Genomic DNA, 19,360 nt, shown 5'->3' with positions numbered 1-19,360 from the left:
GCATAAAGGGGTTTAATTGCAGGATTGTTAATGGCTTCGCTAGAGGTCATGAGGTCCGGCAGGAAGGGATTGATGGCCGGAATAGGACAAAGCCATCTTGTTGACCATTCCCATAAATCTGCAAACAGTAGCCTCTCGATAACACAAACTCGAATAGACTTCCAACATTGCAGACAGATGTGCGTAATTGCTAATAAATTTTTCAGGAGTCTGTGGTCATACTGTTACTCATTATTGTACAGCTCATTCATGCCCGTGTATCTGCTCCTGTTAGTGACATGAAAACTCGAATGTTCCGCCAGAAGTAACAAGGACAGCAGACTTTTTCACGCATGGATGAGTATGAAGCATTAGCTGAACTGTTGCAGCGGGGCAGTCTGAATTAAGTGGTCTTGAAAGTACATTAGAAAGCACAGCTGGTCATCCATTGCTTGAATTATTTGAAAGTATAAATCCTCACAGTTTGAAATATCAAGTTTATGTAACGAGCGTGTGGCGCCCTGCCTAGCCTATTTTCATTACCTTGCCAAGTTCGGCAGGCAACCTTAGTCGTGCTTGGAAAATAAACACTGCTGAGCGCTGCTCAGCAGTCAGTAGCTGTTACTCCGCCAAGTGTGTGGTGTCGTCCTTGTTAGAGAGTGGCGCCTCGGCCCTCCCACTCGTCCACGGTCTTCGGGGTCAATCGTGACAGTTTATACTGTAGTTTAAGCTCATTCTGTGGCTTTATGAATCCTGTGTCGTTAGGTTTAGAATCTCAACACTTCTTTAAAGGGGCCCTGCAACACTTTTTGAGCGGGGTCAGAAAACGCTGCCGATCAATAGTAGAGGCTTCCGACAACACGCGAGCCAAATATTATAGCACAGCACGCTGCCTGGAATTCACAATAAATTATCCAAGTCAGCTAAAAATTTCCTTCTCTTCTCTTGACAAATCACGTGAAATCGCAGGTCAATGACCCAACTATCAGCCATTGGCTGATTTGAAATTGGCGTGCTCGCTCGTTATAGAGATCGCCGCTGGAGGCCACTACTTGTCCACGCGTGCGCACGCGATCACACTGAGAAAGCGGCACATTCGAATAAAAACAAAATAGAAAATTGGTCAAGGTCGTGAAGTGCGCCTGACGTTTTTCTGTGGCCTTGCCATCCCTCCCTGCTTAGCTTCCAGCGCTTTCATTGGGACGAGACGCGGTTGCAGCATGCGACTTTGTAACTCCACTTGCACTGCACGGATTCTTACAATTTTTGCGGTGTTCAATTCGTGAAGCAACAAGCTTTTCCAGTGAATTCATTGCATGTGAAAAAGTGTTTCAGGGCCCCTTTAAAAGATTCAGTGGTGGTACATTTGCCACTCTTTTGTTCCAACTAGACATGCCATATACAGTCGAGCCCGCTTATAATGAACCTGAGCCTGACGCGACATCCGTTCGCTGTATACCGAAGATCGTAGTAAATAAATAAGGTGCAATAAGGTGCAGCTTTTAAATAAGGTGCAAGGGAAAACGTAACCTTTTTTTGCTCCGAAAATTCTGTGATGCACATGTTTTGATGAGCTGAAGCGATAAGGGCGGTCTCGAGTTCATTCAAAACGGCAGGGTGCTTGTTTGCCGAGGCCTGTGGCATAAGCTGCATCAGGCACTGGCTCCAAAGTTTCATCGTTCTCACAATCAGATTCCTCCAAATCGCTCTCGCCACGTACTTCATTCACAATGCCCTAATCCGTGCATAGTTCTGCAGTGTCGGCATCATAATCGGCCGTAATTAAACCATCGCAACAGATGTCCCACCCACTCTCCCAGGTCGGAGTCGACAACCCGCTGCCACAAATCGCTGCCGGAGTGGTCCTGTTCGGAAGCTTCAGGCTCGGAATCGAGCCTGACGTCGAGGAAGTCGGCCTCACGAAAACAGTTTCGCGCGCATGTAGCCGTCACCGCCGCCTACAAAAAACTCACCATCTCCACAGCTGAATACCGGGACGGCGGAAGCGGCAAGATGGCTGCCAGGTGGTCAACAGCTATGAGCAAGCGCTCTGCAACGCGGCACCTAATGCGCTGATTACGCTCAAGCCAAGCGGTCACACTTTTAACGTTGTTTTCAGTGGCAAGAAAAAGTGTGCAAGGCCTTTCGTCTGCCATCCTGACCACACATGCACACCAAGAGTGAGCAAGACACACACATGCGACACAAATGCCATAGCGCGTGGAACAGCTCTGGGCCCGTTTGTCAGACGACGAAACTTATTAGAACCAGCATGGCTGGCGTTGCGGAGCGGTGGAGACTGGCAAAAAGGTTGTGATCAAGAGAAGAGAGCAGATTTGCGAGAGAAGAAGGGCAAGGAGTTGGATTGAGTGAAGAGAGGGGGGATGCAGCGGTAGAGCGACCTTGAAAACCAAAACACATGGGAAAGAGGCAGGTTCGGTAGCTTGCTTGAAAGGTCCGCGAAAGGCGCAACTCGCACGTAGAAAAATTGAAAAAGTGCCTGGGCGCGCAGAAGTCAAAGCACAGCCGCCTAGATCGGTGCATGTGGCATGTTCAAAGAATCGGCGGCCGTGTTCAAAAAATCGTTTTGTTGCGCTGGTGGGTTTGCATGGCCTCACGAACGTTGATATTTCGCGATTCGTTCCACAATAAAATCGCATTCGAAAAATCGATTCTTTTCACAGCAAAGTTGGTATGAGCAAAGTCACTGATAAATTTATTGAACCATGTCTAAAGGTAAATGGTTGCTTAAACTATTTTTATACCAACTCAATTACTTGAGTGCTACTTGATAAGCAAGCGCGATTTCAGGTTCGAAGCGAGTAGTAACAGCCGTACTCACGCTTCCGCACGCATATGGAGGGCATGCTGAGCCGAGTGGAAAGTGAGCGAGAACAAGTCCTAGGCACGAATCACAATTCCAAATCGCAAATTGCCAGAGTCGGTGGGGTAGCGTACGTGCGTGCTCTAGACGAAGACTATCGGATACAGTCGGTGGCTGAGGATGTTGGCAAATGGTCTGGTCACTCTAGGCCGACGACGCCAACGACAGTACCAGCGATCAAAAACGGGGTAGATGGCCGACTGGTCTTCGAAAGATCGGCGGCAGTGTGAAAACACGGGTCTTGTCTCGCGATACGGGGTGCGTAACAAAACGGTTAGGGAGAGCGGAAACTAGAGGGGCACAGAGGCAGAGTTGGCGTTTAACAATAAGAATGTATGGGCACCTCGCCAATGCCTGACCGGTGGTCGAAAGTGGTTTCCCGGGAGGTCAGCAGAGCGTCGACTCCATTCGCTGTCACCGATCAGCGGGGCTCGGAGACGTTCGTTGTTAGTGCGATTTTGTGCCATTGAACCAATGTATATTTTCACAGTCATGCGGATTTTGTTCGTTTTAAGTGAAGGTTCGTTTTAAGTGGGGCCGTTATATGTGGGCTCGACTAGTACTGTAAACACAGCCGTATAAGCACTATTTTTATTCTCACTGTCTTCTTAGGATTGAAGCTTGCACCCTGTGAGCATCCTGGTAGCCATCAGGGTAATATCTGACACTGTTAAGCTTATGGCACGGATTCCACTCCCATCCACTGCAATTACATATCAACTGGGACGAAATGCAAAAACTCTCTGATGCTCAGATGCAAATGCTTGTTTAAAAATTCCAGGTCTTCTAAATTAGTCTACAGTCCTTCACGACGATGCATGTCACAATTCGCCTTCTTCACGACGCCACGATGCATGCGCTTTTCTCTAGTGGGAATTCGCAAAACACCCCCTGGTCTCTGAGGCTTTAGTACTAGCAATACGGGTCCTCCCGGCCCTCACCTCACCAAAACGGTAGAGGGCAGCTCGGGAAATCGGAAAAGCTGAATGGTATGTTGAAGTCGGCATGTGCGCTCAGAACTTGACCTTTTTTTAAAAGGGCCATTGACAGTTTGCAGTTCTCCACAAAAAAGAGAAGTATCGGATCCATTATGTCTATACATTTACGAAAAAATGGACTGCAAATAAATTTTTCTGTGCAAAATAAGCCCCAGAAGCCGCCGGCAACGAACGAATGGCTACAGGCTGCAGCTGCCCCTTTTCCCTGGCACGTGTATTGTCATGTGCTGCATGAAGTCGAGCCATTGTCGTCTAGCGATAGTTGCAGCTGCTTCTAATCGTTCACTTACAATACCACACTGAAGAAAGCTAGAAGGGCTTGATTGTTTGTGCAGCTGACCTGGGTACACTATTGTTTGCCGGAAGGCGGACAATTGCACAACACAGTTTGTTAGGTAACGACTTGTAAGGGCACTAGCATTGCGCGACGCGAGCTGCTCACATCTTTGTAAACGTATTCAGTTATAGGTTAAGTGCTCGACCAAATTCACTGAAATTTTGCCAACTACACACTGGTATTAACCCACATAACCCGGATTTGACTGAAAAATCATTGTTATGGCCCCCTCAATTTAGCTGCTCAACAATCCTTTAACTCTGGTGAGCTTCCAAAGACAGCGAAATTGATATCAGTAAAGTCACTGATAAATTTATTGAACCATGTCTAAAGGTGAATGGTTGCTTAAACTATTTGTATACCAACTCAATTACTTGAGTGCTACTTGATAAGCAAGTGCAATTTCAGGTTCAAAGCGAGTAGTAATTGGGTCGAATAATTTCGTACTGAATAGTTCGCATAGTATACGTCACAGATAATAAAAAAAATAAGCATATTTGTCAAGACACAACTAACCTGCAATCTTTTTTTTAATTCTAGCTATGCTTACGCAAATCTCATTCTTTTTGATGCAAAGTTAAATGGAAGCAGTTTTAAATAGTTACAGGGTTTGACTACGATAGACTCTTGGTAAACGGAAATCTGTTAAACGAAACTACTGCTTAAATGAAACTATTTCCTCTGCAATGCTTGGTTTCGAGCTTGTATTCAGCACCCATGTTCACTTTTCAGTATATGGAACTCCTGTTAAATGGAACAAATCTTCCCGTTCCCTTCAGGTTCCGTTTACTGAGAGTGTTTTGTATTGGAAGATTGCAAGGGATAACCTGTAAAGTACGCTTTGTTTTAAAATTTACCATGAACATATAAGCCAATATAACAAGCCTTTACACTTAAAAAATGAAGAATCGATGTGAGGGTAATATGTTCAGTTAACTTAAAATAGGGCTTTGTGGTAGCATGCATTTCTCCTGGATAGGTGGGTTCATAGTGTAGCATGACTCTACTGCAGCGAAACCATCTTTATGGGAGGGGGGTTACATGCACATTATGTACAGTCGGCGTCTGATTTCCCGAACTCTCAAAGGACCGCGAAAATGTCCATAAAATCGGGCAGTCTGGAAAACCGAATGCAAGGGAAAACACTCTTTTTTTAATAGGTATTTTTTCCTGACAAACAAGGTCACGGCAGGAGTACAGGACTCTCATTGCAATTCAACAAATGCTTCCTTTAGGTGCTCTGAAAGGAGCCGTTATACAGTCGAGCCTGCATATAACAGCCCCCCATAAAACCAACATTTGCTAAACGAACGACATCCGCATGATCATGTAAATACACATTACTTCAATGGCACAAAATTGCACTTACAACGAACGTCTCTGAGCGTTGCTAATCGGTTATAGCGAATGGAGTCGGCGAATATTTTTGTTACGCACCTCCTGTCCAGAGGGTCTGTCACGTAACTGCCTTCCACGAGTCCGCAAGCGTGCCGACGGCACACTATAAGTCAACAGCGTAGCTTTTCTCGCTGTCGGAGCACAGGCTGCACAGCACCATGCGGCTGTGGCCACAAGTTTGACTAAGCTACCGCTGGCAGCGGATTGGTGTGTGTTAGATTGCGGCATTTGCGGCTTCGTGGTTATGGCAGCCGCGATGCGGTTTGCTCGAAAACAACCAAAATGGCGGTGTCAATGGTGACTTCAAGTCTGCTGTTAGTGGTAAGAAGTCCGGAAAATCGGATGGCGAAACCTCTAAATGTCCGGAATTTCGAATATTTTATTACAATGACTATGTGGTTAAAATCACAGTGCCACAAATGAGTCCGGAAAATCTGGCATGTCCGGAATATCAGGCGTCTCAGAAATTGGACGTTGACTGACTGCTTATGTTTATTCTGTAGTGAAACCTTCATTTGAGTTATTTTGAATCACTTAGACTGAAATACTGTAATATTCGTTTGAATATTTAAAGTGCTTGAATATTCTCCCAAGCCTACTACTGAATGAATTTGTAATGTGATGTGCGATGAAGTTCCTGCATTGTTTACATTACCCTGTTGTCTGTGTCTAGGTGCCCTGATGAGGTGGACGCCTGTCTGGAGTGCCACCTTTGTGGTGATGATGAGCAGGCACGTCTGGCAGCAGAGCAGCTGACCCGCACCAATGCCTTTGGTCGGGAGCATGCCGTGGTGGAGGCTGCAGGGAGCGCGTTATTTCTGGCTCTCAACAGTGGCAGCAAGCACCATCGTTTGGCGGCCGTGCGGGAACTGGTCGCCTCTCTCCAGAAGAAGCAGGTGCGAGGCCATCCTTGAATCAACTAAAATGTTATTACAATCAAGCTTCATTAAAACGAAGTTGCATCTTACTCGAAAGTAAGTTCATTATATCCAAAAGTATGTTATAAAAGTACATTCCTAACATTATATCTGTTGCAAGATTACGCTTCATTTGATTCATTATGACTGATATTTCATGATATCCGGGTTTGTTATATTGCGGTTTGAGTATATACCGAAACCCTTACATGCCTCGCCAAACATGAAAAATGATTATTGGTGTTGACCGTCATCCTGCGACATCAATGTCAACGCGAGTATTGGAAAAATTTATCATCACGAGATGATGTGATGATAAATTTTAAAACAAAAGACAAAATACTCTGCGCACGCAAAAAACTTAAAGGACATTTCTGTGAACGAAGATTTTTCGCCGGCAACACGCCATGCTCGAAATCAACTTGCGGCCTTCGCGAAAAGTCAAACGAGGCACCCTTCCAACTCCGGCACAACAAGCTGATTATGAACAAAAAACAATACTTCTTCGGCCCCTCAACTAATCGCGTAACAGAGCACCTACAACGCCTGCCCCATAACCCCCAAAACCACGCCGTGCCGAGCAATGAAAGCTAGGAAAAACTGAGGGGCAGTGGAAGGAAACTAAATCGCGTATCATTTCTTTACACCAACATTCGTAGCATTCTTAAAAAACGCGATAATCTTCATTTTGCCATTACTACAACTAATGCTGATATCATAGCACTAACAGAAACCTGGCTGCATCCAGATATTCTTGACCACGAATTACTCGACTGCGCTCATTCTTTTTCTTTTTACCGATGTGATCGAACAGCCCGCCAAGGGGGCGGCGTATTGCTGGCTATTACGAAAACCCTACCATCACAGTGTGTTCATGTTCCTTCAGATCTGGAGATAGTATGGGCCATTATCCAACTCTCCCATCGAAAAGTTGTCGGTGTATGCTATCGTCCTCCTGCATCATCCCCGTCCTTTATCAATGAACTGCACGACGCTATCAACATTGTTAAGTCTCGCCACCCGTCGGTTCCTTTGCTTCTTATAGGCGATTTTAATATTCCAAACATTTCCTGGGCAACTGAACCACCTACCATCAGCCCCTTTTCCACATTCGCAAATGATTTCTTAAATTTGTGCTCTGTTTTTTTCTTGTCACAATTAGTAAAGCAACCTACCAGAACTACTGCGTCGGTAGCTAACACACAAGACCTTGTGCTTTCGTCCCACTCCGATTTTGTTTCGAACATTACCCATCTGCCAGGTTTAAGCGATCATACTCTGCTATCGTTCAACATCAACGCATCCTGTCCCAAGCGTGTAAAAACGGTTAAAACAATTCATGACTACGGTAAAGCCGATTGTGTCTCCATTAATAATGAACTTTGCACATTTCTTGATAGTTTCCTCTCCACGTTTGATAGTCGTAGTGTTCAAACTAACTGGGACGTTTTTGTAGATAAGGTGAAACAACTAACAAATAAACACATTCCTGTTCGCACTATCACATCCAACCAAAATGCACCATGGTTCAATATACAGATTAAGCGTCTCCTAAACAAAAAGCATCGTATTTACAAGGCCGCGAAAAAATCCTCCCAAGAGTACACCACCGCACTAAAAAAATGCAAAATATTGCTATTTTAACACCATGCTTCCGAATATGTTACTAACTGATCCTAAGAAATTTTGGCGCGTTATTAACCCCAAAGATAGCGAAATGTTAACCTTGATTGACAGTGCTGGAAACACCATTCCCCCCCCCATTTGTGTGCAGAAGCCCTTAATGATGCCTTTTCCAGAAATTTCTCAGCAACTACAGACGCCCCTGTTCCGACCACCCCCCATTGTGACTACCCACCCATGCCTCGTATTATTATTGACTACGTTGGTGTTGAAAGTGTAATCAAGTCCTTAAAGCCTTCCTCGTCTCCTGGGTGTGATACGATCAGTCCTAAATTTTTTGAAAAACACCAGCTCTGATTGTTTAATCATACTAACGAAGATATTCGAACAATCGCTTCATGAAGGCTGTCTCCCCGTTGACTTTAAGATTGGAAAGATAACTGCACTGTTTAAAACTGGTAACAAACATTCACCGTCTAACTACCGGTCTATCTCGCTAACCAGCATACCTTGTAAAATACTAGAGCACATATTATATTCCAAACTGGCAGGTTTTCTCGAATCTAACTCGTTTTTTTCCAAGTGTCAACACGGTTTCAGAAAAAACTATTCATGCGACACTCAACTTGCATCTTTCACCCATAGATTAAACATCATTCTTGATCATTCATCCATCGCCGATTGCATTTTTTTATACTTTTCCAAAGCTTTCGATAAAGTATGTCACAAGCTGTTACTTCACAAACTACAAAATCTTAATCTTGATCCGAAACTTTTATTTTGGCTTGAATGTTTCCTTTCTAACCGCGCTCAGTTTGTTTTAGCTAACGATAACGTCTCACCCCGAACGAACGTCTCTTCGGGAGTCCCTCAAGGATCTGTCCTGGCTCCCCTGCTCTTTCTTATTTACATTAACGACTTACCTTTATCTGTTACTTCTCCCGATGACTGCGTCCTCTTTCGTGAAATATTTAATGACAATGACCTATTGACCCTTCAATCCGATCTTAACGCTATTTCTGTGTGGTGTAAAACATGGGTAATGGAACTCAACACTAGCAAATGCAAGTTCCTTCGCGTATCTAGAATTAACCGTATATTGCCCACTTACTATCTAAACGATGCTCCACTGGAATCTGTCAGCACTTACAAATATCTCGGAATACATATTACTACCGACCTCACTTGGTCCGTGCATACCACGTACGTAATTAATAATGCTAATCGCATGCTCGGCTACATACGTCGAAATTTCTCACAGGCTCCTTCAACACTAAAACTAACTCCCTACAAGACGCTTATCCGCTCCAAACTGGAGTATGCTGCACCAGTTTGGGATCCTAACCAAGAAAATCTAATACACTCACTTGAAATGGTTCTAAATAACTCTGTTCGTTTTATACTCTCTAACTACAACCGGACTGCCAGCATAAGCACTATGAAATCCAGCCTCGGATTACCTTCCTTATTATCTCGTAGGGAAATCCTTCGCCTTTGTCTTTTCCATAAGCTTTTCTATCACAGCCAGCTACGAAACGAACTCATTCTGCCTCCTCGGTACATTTCAGCTCGCATAAATCATGTCCATAAAGTCGGCTTGCCATCCTGCAGAACTAACTCCTTTTCCCAGTCATTCATACCGCGTACATCACAGGAATGGAACCACCTACCCGCACTGACGGCAACAATCTCGGACCACCAACTTTTTAAAACTTCTTTAGCTAACATTGTATAACGTGTAACACTGAATTACATTGCATTTGCCTGGTTTTGTTGTGTTTATACCTTTTTTTTTGCTCTGTTTTATATTATGTTTGTAACTATTGTAACCCACTCCCCTCTCTAATGCCTCTGGCCCTGAGGGTACCTAAATAAATAAATAAATAGATGTCCCCGCTTGACATCGTCATGACATAGCGTAATGTGACATCGAATGAGGGCGCCATCACGGAGCGATGTTGCTTGGTCGAACATAGGTCAATCACAGAGGCCATGCTAAACTACCGTAATTACTCGCATAATAGGCAAACTTTTTTTTTTCCAGAAATTCCGGCTCCAAGTTCAAAATGCGCCTACCATGCAGGGCGAAATTTCTGAAAATTACATTTATGACTAGCATATACCGCGGATCAGGTGTACGTTGCCGAGCTCCCAAATATCCGCACTACAGCTGAAACAACCTTCTTCATAAGCTACACTAGTGCAAAACGTGTTGACTATGCAGGCTAGATCACGTGTCCGAGAATCGAGGCATGCAATGCGGTGCGCATTTGAATTTTCAAAAATTTACTTCGAGAGCCCGTCATTGGCAATGAAATGGGCACAAAAAAAAAAACTACGAAAACAAAGCGCCATTGCTAGAATTCAGCAATTATGTTTCAGGCCATCTACATTATGCGCATTATCACGGCCGAAATTTTATGCACTGAACGTTACCGATCATTTGATTTCACGGGCTTACACCCCATATCCAAGACATTGTAATCGAATCGTGAACCATCATTTGAGTGTTACAAGTGCCACCCTAGCCCCTTTTCCTTCGAGTAGAGCCACTGAAAAGAGTTGCGTTGATTCGGTATGAAACTACAACTTTGATAGCCGTGACTACCACCTCAAAGCACCAACAGTGATAGGCCTAGGCTACGGTTCGGCATGCCATTACGGGAAATTAGCGCAAGACAACAGGACGAAAAGACCGCACTCAAGCGCTGATCCAAAAGCAGCGCGCGTGATATGATGTTTAGGTTCGCGGCCAGCAAATCAACAGCAAAAGTCTGCCTAGCTTGTGCAAGATGGCGCAGGGGCAGCAAAGGTGAAAGCTCGCGTCATGAATCTCAAAAGCTTTTCAATTGGCAGACAAGGTAGCAAACGGGATAACGACAATGCTTTTCCTGACAGAAAACTCAATGTGCCCTTGACGGGGACACGATCGCATATTCCATGCAGAGCGTGCGTTGCCGTAGTCACGCCAATGCAAAGGTTACTGCGACGTTCAGGGAACTGCCCTTCTTCTACACTCGGTGGGCTCATGGAGCTGGCGCAGCGATGCCGTGGTCTTTTTTTTTTTTTTCTTTGCTTCAGTTAACGTAAAAAGGCGGTGTCGTATTGCAACTGTGCAAGTACATTGGTGACGACCAAGTTCGAAGTGCACCTATTATAAGCGGAAATAAAAAAATCTGATTTTTTGCGACAGAACTGGGGTTGTGCCTATGATGCGAGTAAATATAGCAGGTGTGGTGCAGGAAGCTTGAAGTGCCTTCAATGCCGGAGGCTGTCTTGATACACCAAATCTCAAGGGACCACTAAATATCATTCGTTATTTTGAAAAGGCGTAGGGAAAGTAATAAAAATTTGCACACAAGAATTGTAAACGCAAACATGTGAGTCACCTGCCTGTGCTGCGTACACATTCGCAACCATGTTATGCTCGAATAAGTGTGTAAAAGACAAACACCTAATAATATGGATCAGTGCATGTTTGTTTGAGAAAAAGCGCAATCTATCTTGGTGTGGGCAACTCAACTGCTGAAAGACAAGCTCTTAAGCTTCCGCATTCTTCTTACGCGCTGTGAAACGTCAGCCTTAAATACCGATTCTTCACGTTGGTTCGCACGCGCTGTTTCAATGCCGTCGTTGCTCTCGTCGCCCTTTCCAGAACAAATTGTATAGATCTTATCGGTCATCAGCTAAGCTCACGTGCATGCTTCGTCGTCGCACTGTGCGTAATGTTGAAGCGTTAGTGAAGCACGCACGATAATTATCGGCGTCTTCATCCCATAGGTGTCTCGCATTGCACTTTTCGCTGTCATAGCATTTCTTTCGTGCTGCTTCCAGAGCTAATTTTGAATGTTCAACCGCCTATCTAAACGCTAGAAAACAGCCGTGGAACAAGCTTAGGTCAAGCTTTCCAACGAAAGCAAAGGCAACGGAGCTAAGCCTGACTAGCCTGACGCAAAAAACAAGTATCAGATTATGTAGATGGCGATAGAGCTGTCACACATTTGAACTGGGCGGGCAGATTGAGAAATTCACGAATGCTCTGATAATGATGATAGTGGCACTTATTGAGCTGGGCATTATTTCTACAGCTGCAAGTAACTTTTTTAAATCGCTATTCGTTATTCTCAAGTGTTGGGGGGATAAAATTCAATATGTTGTTCTGAAACATTCAATATACTGAAATTCGCAGTAGTGTAATATTTTTACATTAAACCAACGGACATACAGAGGGGGATTTTCGAAAAATTCGTTAATCTGAAAAAAAAAAAAATCATACTGAGGTTTGCTATAACGAGATTTGACTGTAATAGAGAAGCCAGGTTATGTGTGACTACACACTCTTAATCACCAGCCTACTGTGCTTATGTTTCGAACAATGATGGTACTTATGCATGTTGTTTATTGTGTTCATTGCGTATTGCATTACCCATGGTTCACATTGCATAATCATTGAGTTGCCGGAAACTCACAGCTCTGTCATTCTCTGTGTCAACCACGCTCATTTGGGAAATAGAGGCAAACTGTTGTACTCTGTAATGGCATGATTAGTGAGAAAGCTCAACCTTGCATGTTGCAGCTGTAAAGCAGCTGCTGTGCACTGCACACGGGACACCCGAGAATGAAGTGATCACTCCCAAATAACACTTTGTACATGCTGCATTTGGACCTTCATTGGGTCGGGGGTCACTGCACCTCAAGGCTTTGCAAACACACTGAAAAGAGAGGGAGGATGAGGGTACATAAAAAAGGCATTCGATAGTCATGAGAGATTTTGTTTGAAATTACTCTTAAATAGTTTCTAGACTATGAATTTAAAATATTTTTCTCTACTTAGAAAACGTGCAACTTTGCCAGGACTAGACATTCAGATGGAATTGTGTATTAAAAAAATCTTTGAATTATCTATGCTGAAGTGTACTCAGTTTATAAATGCTTTCCTTTGACAGCCACACAACATGTTGATGAAATAGCAGATATACAGTTATCTTGTGTACAAGTTTTTGTTTGCTCTTATCATGTGGTTCTTGGTAGGTGAAAATAGAGGCATAATATGTGGATTTTTGCATCAAATAATGTTGGTTTGTACTCTGTTTATGCTGTCTCTACATGTCTCTTTATTCAATGTTTAGTTCATTTATGCAGTAATTGTGTAACTAATATAAAACATAATTGTATATTTACCATAACATATTAATTTAATTACACAATGCGTAATTTTGTGATGTTTCATTTATTTATGCTCTAAGACTTTTTGTTCATAAAATCTAAACGTGTTTCTAAACCAGAGGAGCTGTAGTGTTGTGCTGTTGCTGCAATGAAGCTGGGTACATTCTGTGCTTCTTTGTAACAAGAATGCGCATGCTGCAATGAAGCTGGGTACATTCTGTGCTTCTTTGTAACAAGAATGCGCACTGGCATTTCGTTTTACTGCCGAGTACATTTGTGCCTTCTACGTGGCATCGTCAGAGACGACGCATACTTCTTTGTTGTCCCGAGAGGGTTGCTCAAGAAGTTGTTCTTTTGCGTGCAGGATGTGGAGGAAAAGTTTGCTCGAGAGTCGTTGCGTAGCCGCTTGGCAGACACAGAGCCCGAAGTGGTGCAGGCAGTGCTTGCACTTGGCAAGGTGAGTGCCTGTGTGTTGTGTAAATGAATGCTTGCTCGCTCATTCTTTGCTTAGTTTTTCGCTGGACATGCAAGCTCTATTGTATGCACTACGCAGCAGTAAATAGCAGCAGTTACTCCCGGATACAAGAACCATATCTAGTACCATTTGCCTGGACGGCAGTGAGGTTTATCTACTTGCCCTCATGTGAGTTTTCGATCTTGTCTCAAACGTTAGGGGGGTGCCTTGACTAGAGTTGTTTTGGTTCTTTGCGGTGCAGTGTTACCAAATGCAGTGCAAAACATTAGCTGTCAGTCACATTTTTAATGAGAAATAACAGACAATAATGCCAGGGAAAGTATAGGGGATATTATTACAAGTAATTGGTGTGTACATGTGAAGAAAGAAAAGTGGACGAAAAGAAAAAAAGCTATCGGGAGATTTCTTGAAACGTTTCGCTGTGAGAGTCTGCTGTGCCAACCCTACAAACAGAATAAGTTGTTTCTCATTCATTTATGAAACGAAAAAACACTGGAGTCAATTTTGTTACTTTCTTCACATTCGCTGGCTTACTTCAGTATGCTGTCTTACAGCGTTTGTGTTAAAACATCTCTTCTGCCTTTGTCTGATGTGCGTCTTATGTGTCTGATACCAAAACTAAAATGGTGGCTGGCAGTTACTGAAGTCACTGGCAAGTTATCTGCATTGACAAAGCTTGCTAATGTATTTGATGCACCACAAAAGCAAAATCACAAACAAAATTTGCACAAACGCTTGTTTTCTCACTGTAGCTGTGGCTTTATCCGGCATCATGTCCTCAACAACTAGCCCGACTTCATTTTAAGACCTGCTCTGTTTTTCTTATTCCTGCCTCAAGCGCGTCTTCTTTTGCTTTCTAGGACCTCTGCAACTTTGTGGAGCAGAGTTTTGTCCTGAACACCTTGAAGCGAATCCTGTTTGAGCCTGCAGAAGAAAGCACAAAATGGTGTGTTTTGACCGCCGTCCTTGGTTTTGTTTCTAGGATTTGTTGTGGCACTAGTCGTGCACGGCTGTGAGAAAAAGTTTTAGATACCGTGGTTGCTCTGATACAGTGAACTCCCATTAAGACGAACTCGTTTAAGACGATTTCTCGCTTATGCCGAACAACGTGAGAACGTTTGTTTGGTTTTCCATAGACCCAATGCGAAAAAAATCCTCTTAAGGGGAGACGCGGGTCGAAAAGTCGCGGTTCTCCGGAAAATTTTCGCTTTTTTTTTCCGGCTGTATCGGCATCCTTGGACTATAATCTATTACTTCTGAAAATATCAAGCTGAAATTCGCACGAGAAATTATCAAAAAATGCTTCCAAGTGGGCAGCGGTGACGCGAGAAATGCGCGAAAGTCGCGAAAAACGGCGAAGTACGCGTCGTCCTGTCGCGAAAACGACGCGTTGGCCGCCATTTGCAATCGTGCACGCATGCTGCGAAGGCCGTATCCTTCATAATCCACTAGTAGCCAGTCTCGTGCCTTCACGCAGAATAAACAAAAAACAACGCGTACGTCACGCGTTTTGAATATCGCAACACACAGCGCGAGGCCGCCATTGGACGGCGGTGCGCTCCACGCTCCTCCCCCTCCTATCTCTCCGGCAAAAGAGCGAAGCCTCGGACGTCGCGATCGAGTTTTTCTGCGTCTCTCTGCATTTTTGCGTCATGGCAAGCCCGAAGAAGTGCAGTTCAGATAATCGAAAGTTCAGAACTCGCCACAAGTATCGAGGGAAACGGCGTCGGACGCTTCGCAAAGCGACAGCGAACGACGATGTCGCCCCCGACCAACGCCCCGACGCTCCGACTTCGGATAGGCCTGACACCGTCACCGAACCCTGCGACAGTGGTTGTGAAATAGCCGCTGCCGTGGAATTCGTCAGTGCATCCCAAAGGAAGATTGGATTCTTCGAGAGTGAACGTAGACCGGTAGATGCTGCTACTGCGAACATGCTGCTTTGCGAAATCGATGCGCTGACGGCACTTGTGGCGGGTGCGCAATGCCCAACCTGCCGCGAACGGAAGCTCGGCGTGCGAGAGGCAGCTGGAAAGCGCAAAGGACTTTCGGCATTCCTCGAACTGTGCTGTCAAAATTCTGATTGCCCTGAATCTGCACTTTCGTTCACGCACACGTCGAGACGTACTGCTTCGGCCGGGGACCAAGGAACGAGCGCTCGTTTTGACAGCGGCAGCTCGCGTGACAGCTTTGCTGTAAACGTGAAGGCAGTTCTGGCAGCACGCGCTATAGGCGCAGGCCACGACCAACTTTCACGATTTTGTGCGATTCTCGGTCTTCCGAGCCCAATGCATCACAAGACATTCAACGGCATTTGCAAGAAGCTCCATGGTGCGGCGATGACGGCAGTGAGAAAAAACTTGCACCAGGCACGAAACATCACGAAGGACGCAGTCGGTTGCAGAGATGTGCCAGTCATGTTTGATAGCACCTGGCAGAAAAGAGGTCATAAAAGCCACAATGGAGTGTGCACAGTCGTGTCCCTGGACACGGGGCTCTGCCTCGATTTTGAAGTTCTTTCGAACTACTGCCATGCTTGCAGTATACACAGGGACCTTGGGGAGGATGAAGAGATATGGCGAGCTTTTCATCTTCCAGTTTGCCAAAAAAACACTGACTGCTCATCCCATGCAATGGAACCTGCGGCAGCTGTCAATATATGGCAGAGGACCTTGTCTTATGAAACTCCACTGCGATTCACCAGCTTCCTAAGTGATGGTGACAGCAAGGCCTACACTGCAGTCTGCGAGGCAAATGTATACTGTGACACCCCCATTGACAAAGAAGAGTGCACGAACCACGTTGCAAAGCGCTTGGGAACTGCCCTACGGTAATTGGCAACGCCACTGCCACGAGGCGAAAAACTGAAAGATGCGACAATAATAAAACTACAAACATATTACAAGATCGCCATCACGAGCAACAAGGACAGTGTCCGAAATATGTACACTGCCATATGGACATCGTATTTTCATTGCTGCTCCAGTGATGGTGCCAGTAGCCACAACTTTTGCCCCGCGGGACCAAATTCGTGGTGCAAGCACAAGCGTGCGGAAGCACTGGGGGAGCCTGCACCACGCCACACCCCACTGTTGACGAAGGCTCAAGGATTGGCAATTATGACTATCTACAAGCGCCTTACAGAGGAGAAACTCCTTATTCGGTGCCTTCATGGCAAGACACAGAATGCAGCCGAATCGCTGAACAACAAGATATGGCTGCTATGTCCAAAAACAAAGTTCGCCTCCAGAACAACTATGGAGACAGCCACCGCTCTTGCTGTACTCTGGTACAACAAAGGCCACAGGGGCTTTGAAGAAGTGCTCGAAGGCATTGGAATTCTCCCCTCACAAGATGTGGCCACACATGGTGACCACTGTGACGTCATGCGCATCAGGAAGATGAACCTGAAGCAAACTGCAGAAGCGAGGGCACACCGTCGCAACACAGCGAAGAGAGCTCGTGTTGAGGACACTGACCGCAAGAGCCGTGAAGGACCAAGCTATGGTGCAGGGGACTTCTAGACACTTGCAGTGCATTCAAGGCAAGGTACTTTTCATTGTGCCCTAATTTGACACAAAAAGAATGATTTCCTAATAAATGCCAACTTTGCGAACTTTCAAACTTGTTTTTCTCATTTTCATTTTTTCTGACAGTTTCACGTTTTCCGGGCAGCCTTTTAGAAACTTATATTCATTGTATAGTAACGAAACTTGGCACACATATTCTTCAACACATGCAGAATGCAAATATCTACTCTAAATTGCAATGCCTACCAGCATTAGTTGTGAAAATATTAGCTTATTGTTTCAAGGGAGATTGAAAATAATAAGTCATTCAATACAATTTTTTTTTTCTTGGTTCCAATATTTCTGTGACATATCTATATAGATATTTGCACTTTTCAATCTACCAAGAGTCAAATAAGATCAGACACAGTGCTTTTACTGAAAGTTTAGTACATAAAAGAGTGCCCGCAAAAAATGTAACTTTTTGCTATTGTTTATGGCATAACTCAATAATTATAGCAGCTACACAAAAAATGATTGCATATTTGAAATCTGCATGAAAAACTATACTAATAACAAACTTTTCAAGTCTCTATTCCTAGAAATAAAAAAAAAACTTTTTCGAGGAGCGTCTCCCCTTAAGACGAACAGCCTTGCATCTGCTCTTCTGTTAAGACGAACACTTTCGCGGAGACCGGAAGACCGAGGCGATTCTACAGAGGAATTATGGCAATCTTGGGGGGGCATTCCCGCGGCCAGAGGGAAAGAAAATACAAAAGCAGCAATGGCGCAAAGCAAATTCGCGCCAAGGCGGAGGGAGGGAGGCAGCGACAAAAGAATGGCCCGCGGCATCACTCGCACTTTGACCTGCAGAGCGAGCGGCAAAGCAAACAAGAAAAAAATGAGAGAGCGAGAGAGTTTTGAGATCGGCTATCGGCCGCGAAGAAGCAAGCAGGGGAAAAAGTAAAAAAACAAAATGACGACCGAGACGCCCTAGTCGCGAAGAGAGCAGCTCTCATGACCAAAGCCGTTTCTTAACGGGAACATATGAGCTCGCATCGTACAGCCACAGCTCTCTCCACATGGATGTTCTACCTCTCCGACCTCGCCGTCGCTGCCACCGCCATCGCCGAGGAAATGAGTTCTTTCTCTGCGCCGAGCCTGCGATCGCACGTTTTCTATTCCATGCGCATTGTTTGCTTCGCTTGTCTCATTGAAAATGGCCAGCAAGCCAATTGTACAACGAAAGCCAATCGAGCTTTCAAGGAAAGCAGAAATTTTGTCCGAAGTGAGAGCTGGCAAGCTCACGAAGACCGAGATTGCACGCAAGTTCCGAATAGCAAAGAGCACGCTAACGGGCATCGTGAAGGATAGTGCGCGGGTAACCGCTGCATTGAGCGATGGAGACTTCACGCCAAAGCAAAAGAAGATGCGAACGGCTGCGCACAATGGCTTGGAGGATGTTCTGCTCGCATGGATCCAATGTGCTCGTAGCGTGAATCTGCCTGTGAACGGCGTAGTTCTGAAGGCAAAAGCGGAGGAAATTGCCCTATGAATGAACATCGAGTATGCCTGCCGCGACGGGCGGCTCGATCGCTTCAGAAAAAGACTTGGACTTGTGTTCCGACCTATTGCCGGTGAGGCCGCCGCCGTTGATGAAGTGACCTGCAACAGACGTCCATTATGGACTGGATCAAGCCGAGCAAGAGCACTTAAAAGCAGTTGCCTATCAGGTTACTCCCTCAAATAAATTATTTTTGTGTCTTTTTCCTTCACTGTAAGTGTACTTGATACTTTGTTTTGAACTAAGATATTTGCATGCACCTAGGTATGTAGCCAATTCTTTTTTCGAGGGTGCTTCTGATAAGACGAACATCTGATAAGACAAACAATTCTTCATGGTCCCTTCGAGTTTGTCTTAAAGGGAGTTCACTGTATATTGTTTTTCACTGAAACTGTATATGTAGGATGTGGAAAAATGTAGAAGTCTTCGAGTGCGCAGAAATTGTAACAAGAAGCAATACTAGCGTTTACTATCTTGATGGGTCTTCATGCTTGCGCTAGTTCATCTTCA

The 19,360-nt window shown here is 44.8% G+C and overlaps 1 protein-coding gene across 2 annotated transcripts in view; it reads left to right on the top strand.

The window, feature by feature from the left end:
* Positions 1-19,360, top strand: part of l(2)k09022 (HEAT repeat containing 1 homolog l(2)k09022) — a 147,275-nt gene that overhangs the window by 40,073 nt on the left and 87,842 nt on the right. For both annotated transcript variants that reach the window (XM_075873504.1, XM_075873505.1), the window contains exons 11-13: positions 6,270-6,492; positions 13,667-13,759; positions 14,638-14,723. In XM_075873504.1, coding sequence (XP_075729619.1) covers positions 6,270-6,492; positions 13,667-13,759; positions 14,638-14,723 — 402 coding nt within the window. The remainder of the gene's footprint in view (positions 1-6,269; positions 6,493-13,666; positions 13,760-14,637; positions 14,724-19,360) is intronic.

This window comes from Rhipicephalus microplus, chromosome 9, assembly GCF_043290135.1.
Source record: "Rhipicephalus microplus isolate Deutch F79 chromosome 9, USDA_Rmic, whole genome shotgun sequence".
Taxonomy (NCBI): Eukaryota; Metazoa; Arthropoda; class Arachnida; order Ixodida; family Ixodidae; genus Rhipicephalus; species Rhipicephalus microplus.
This window is presented reverse-complemented; position numbering and strand designations above follow the sequence as displayed.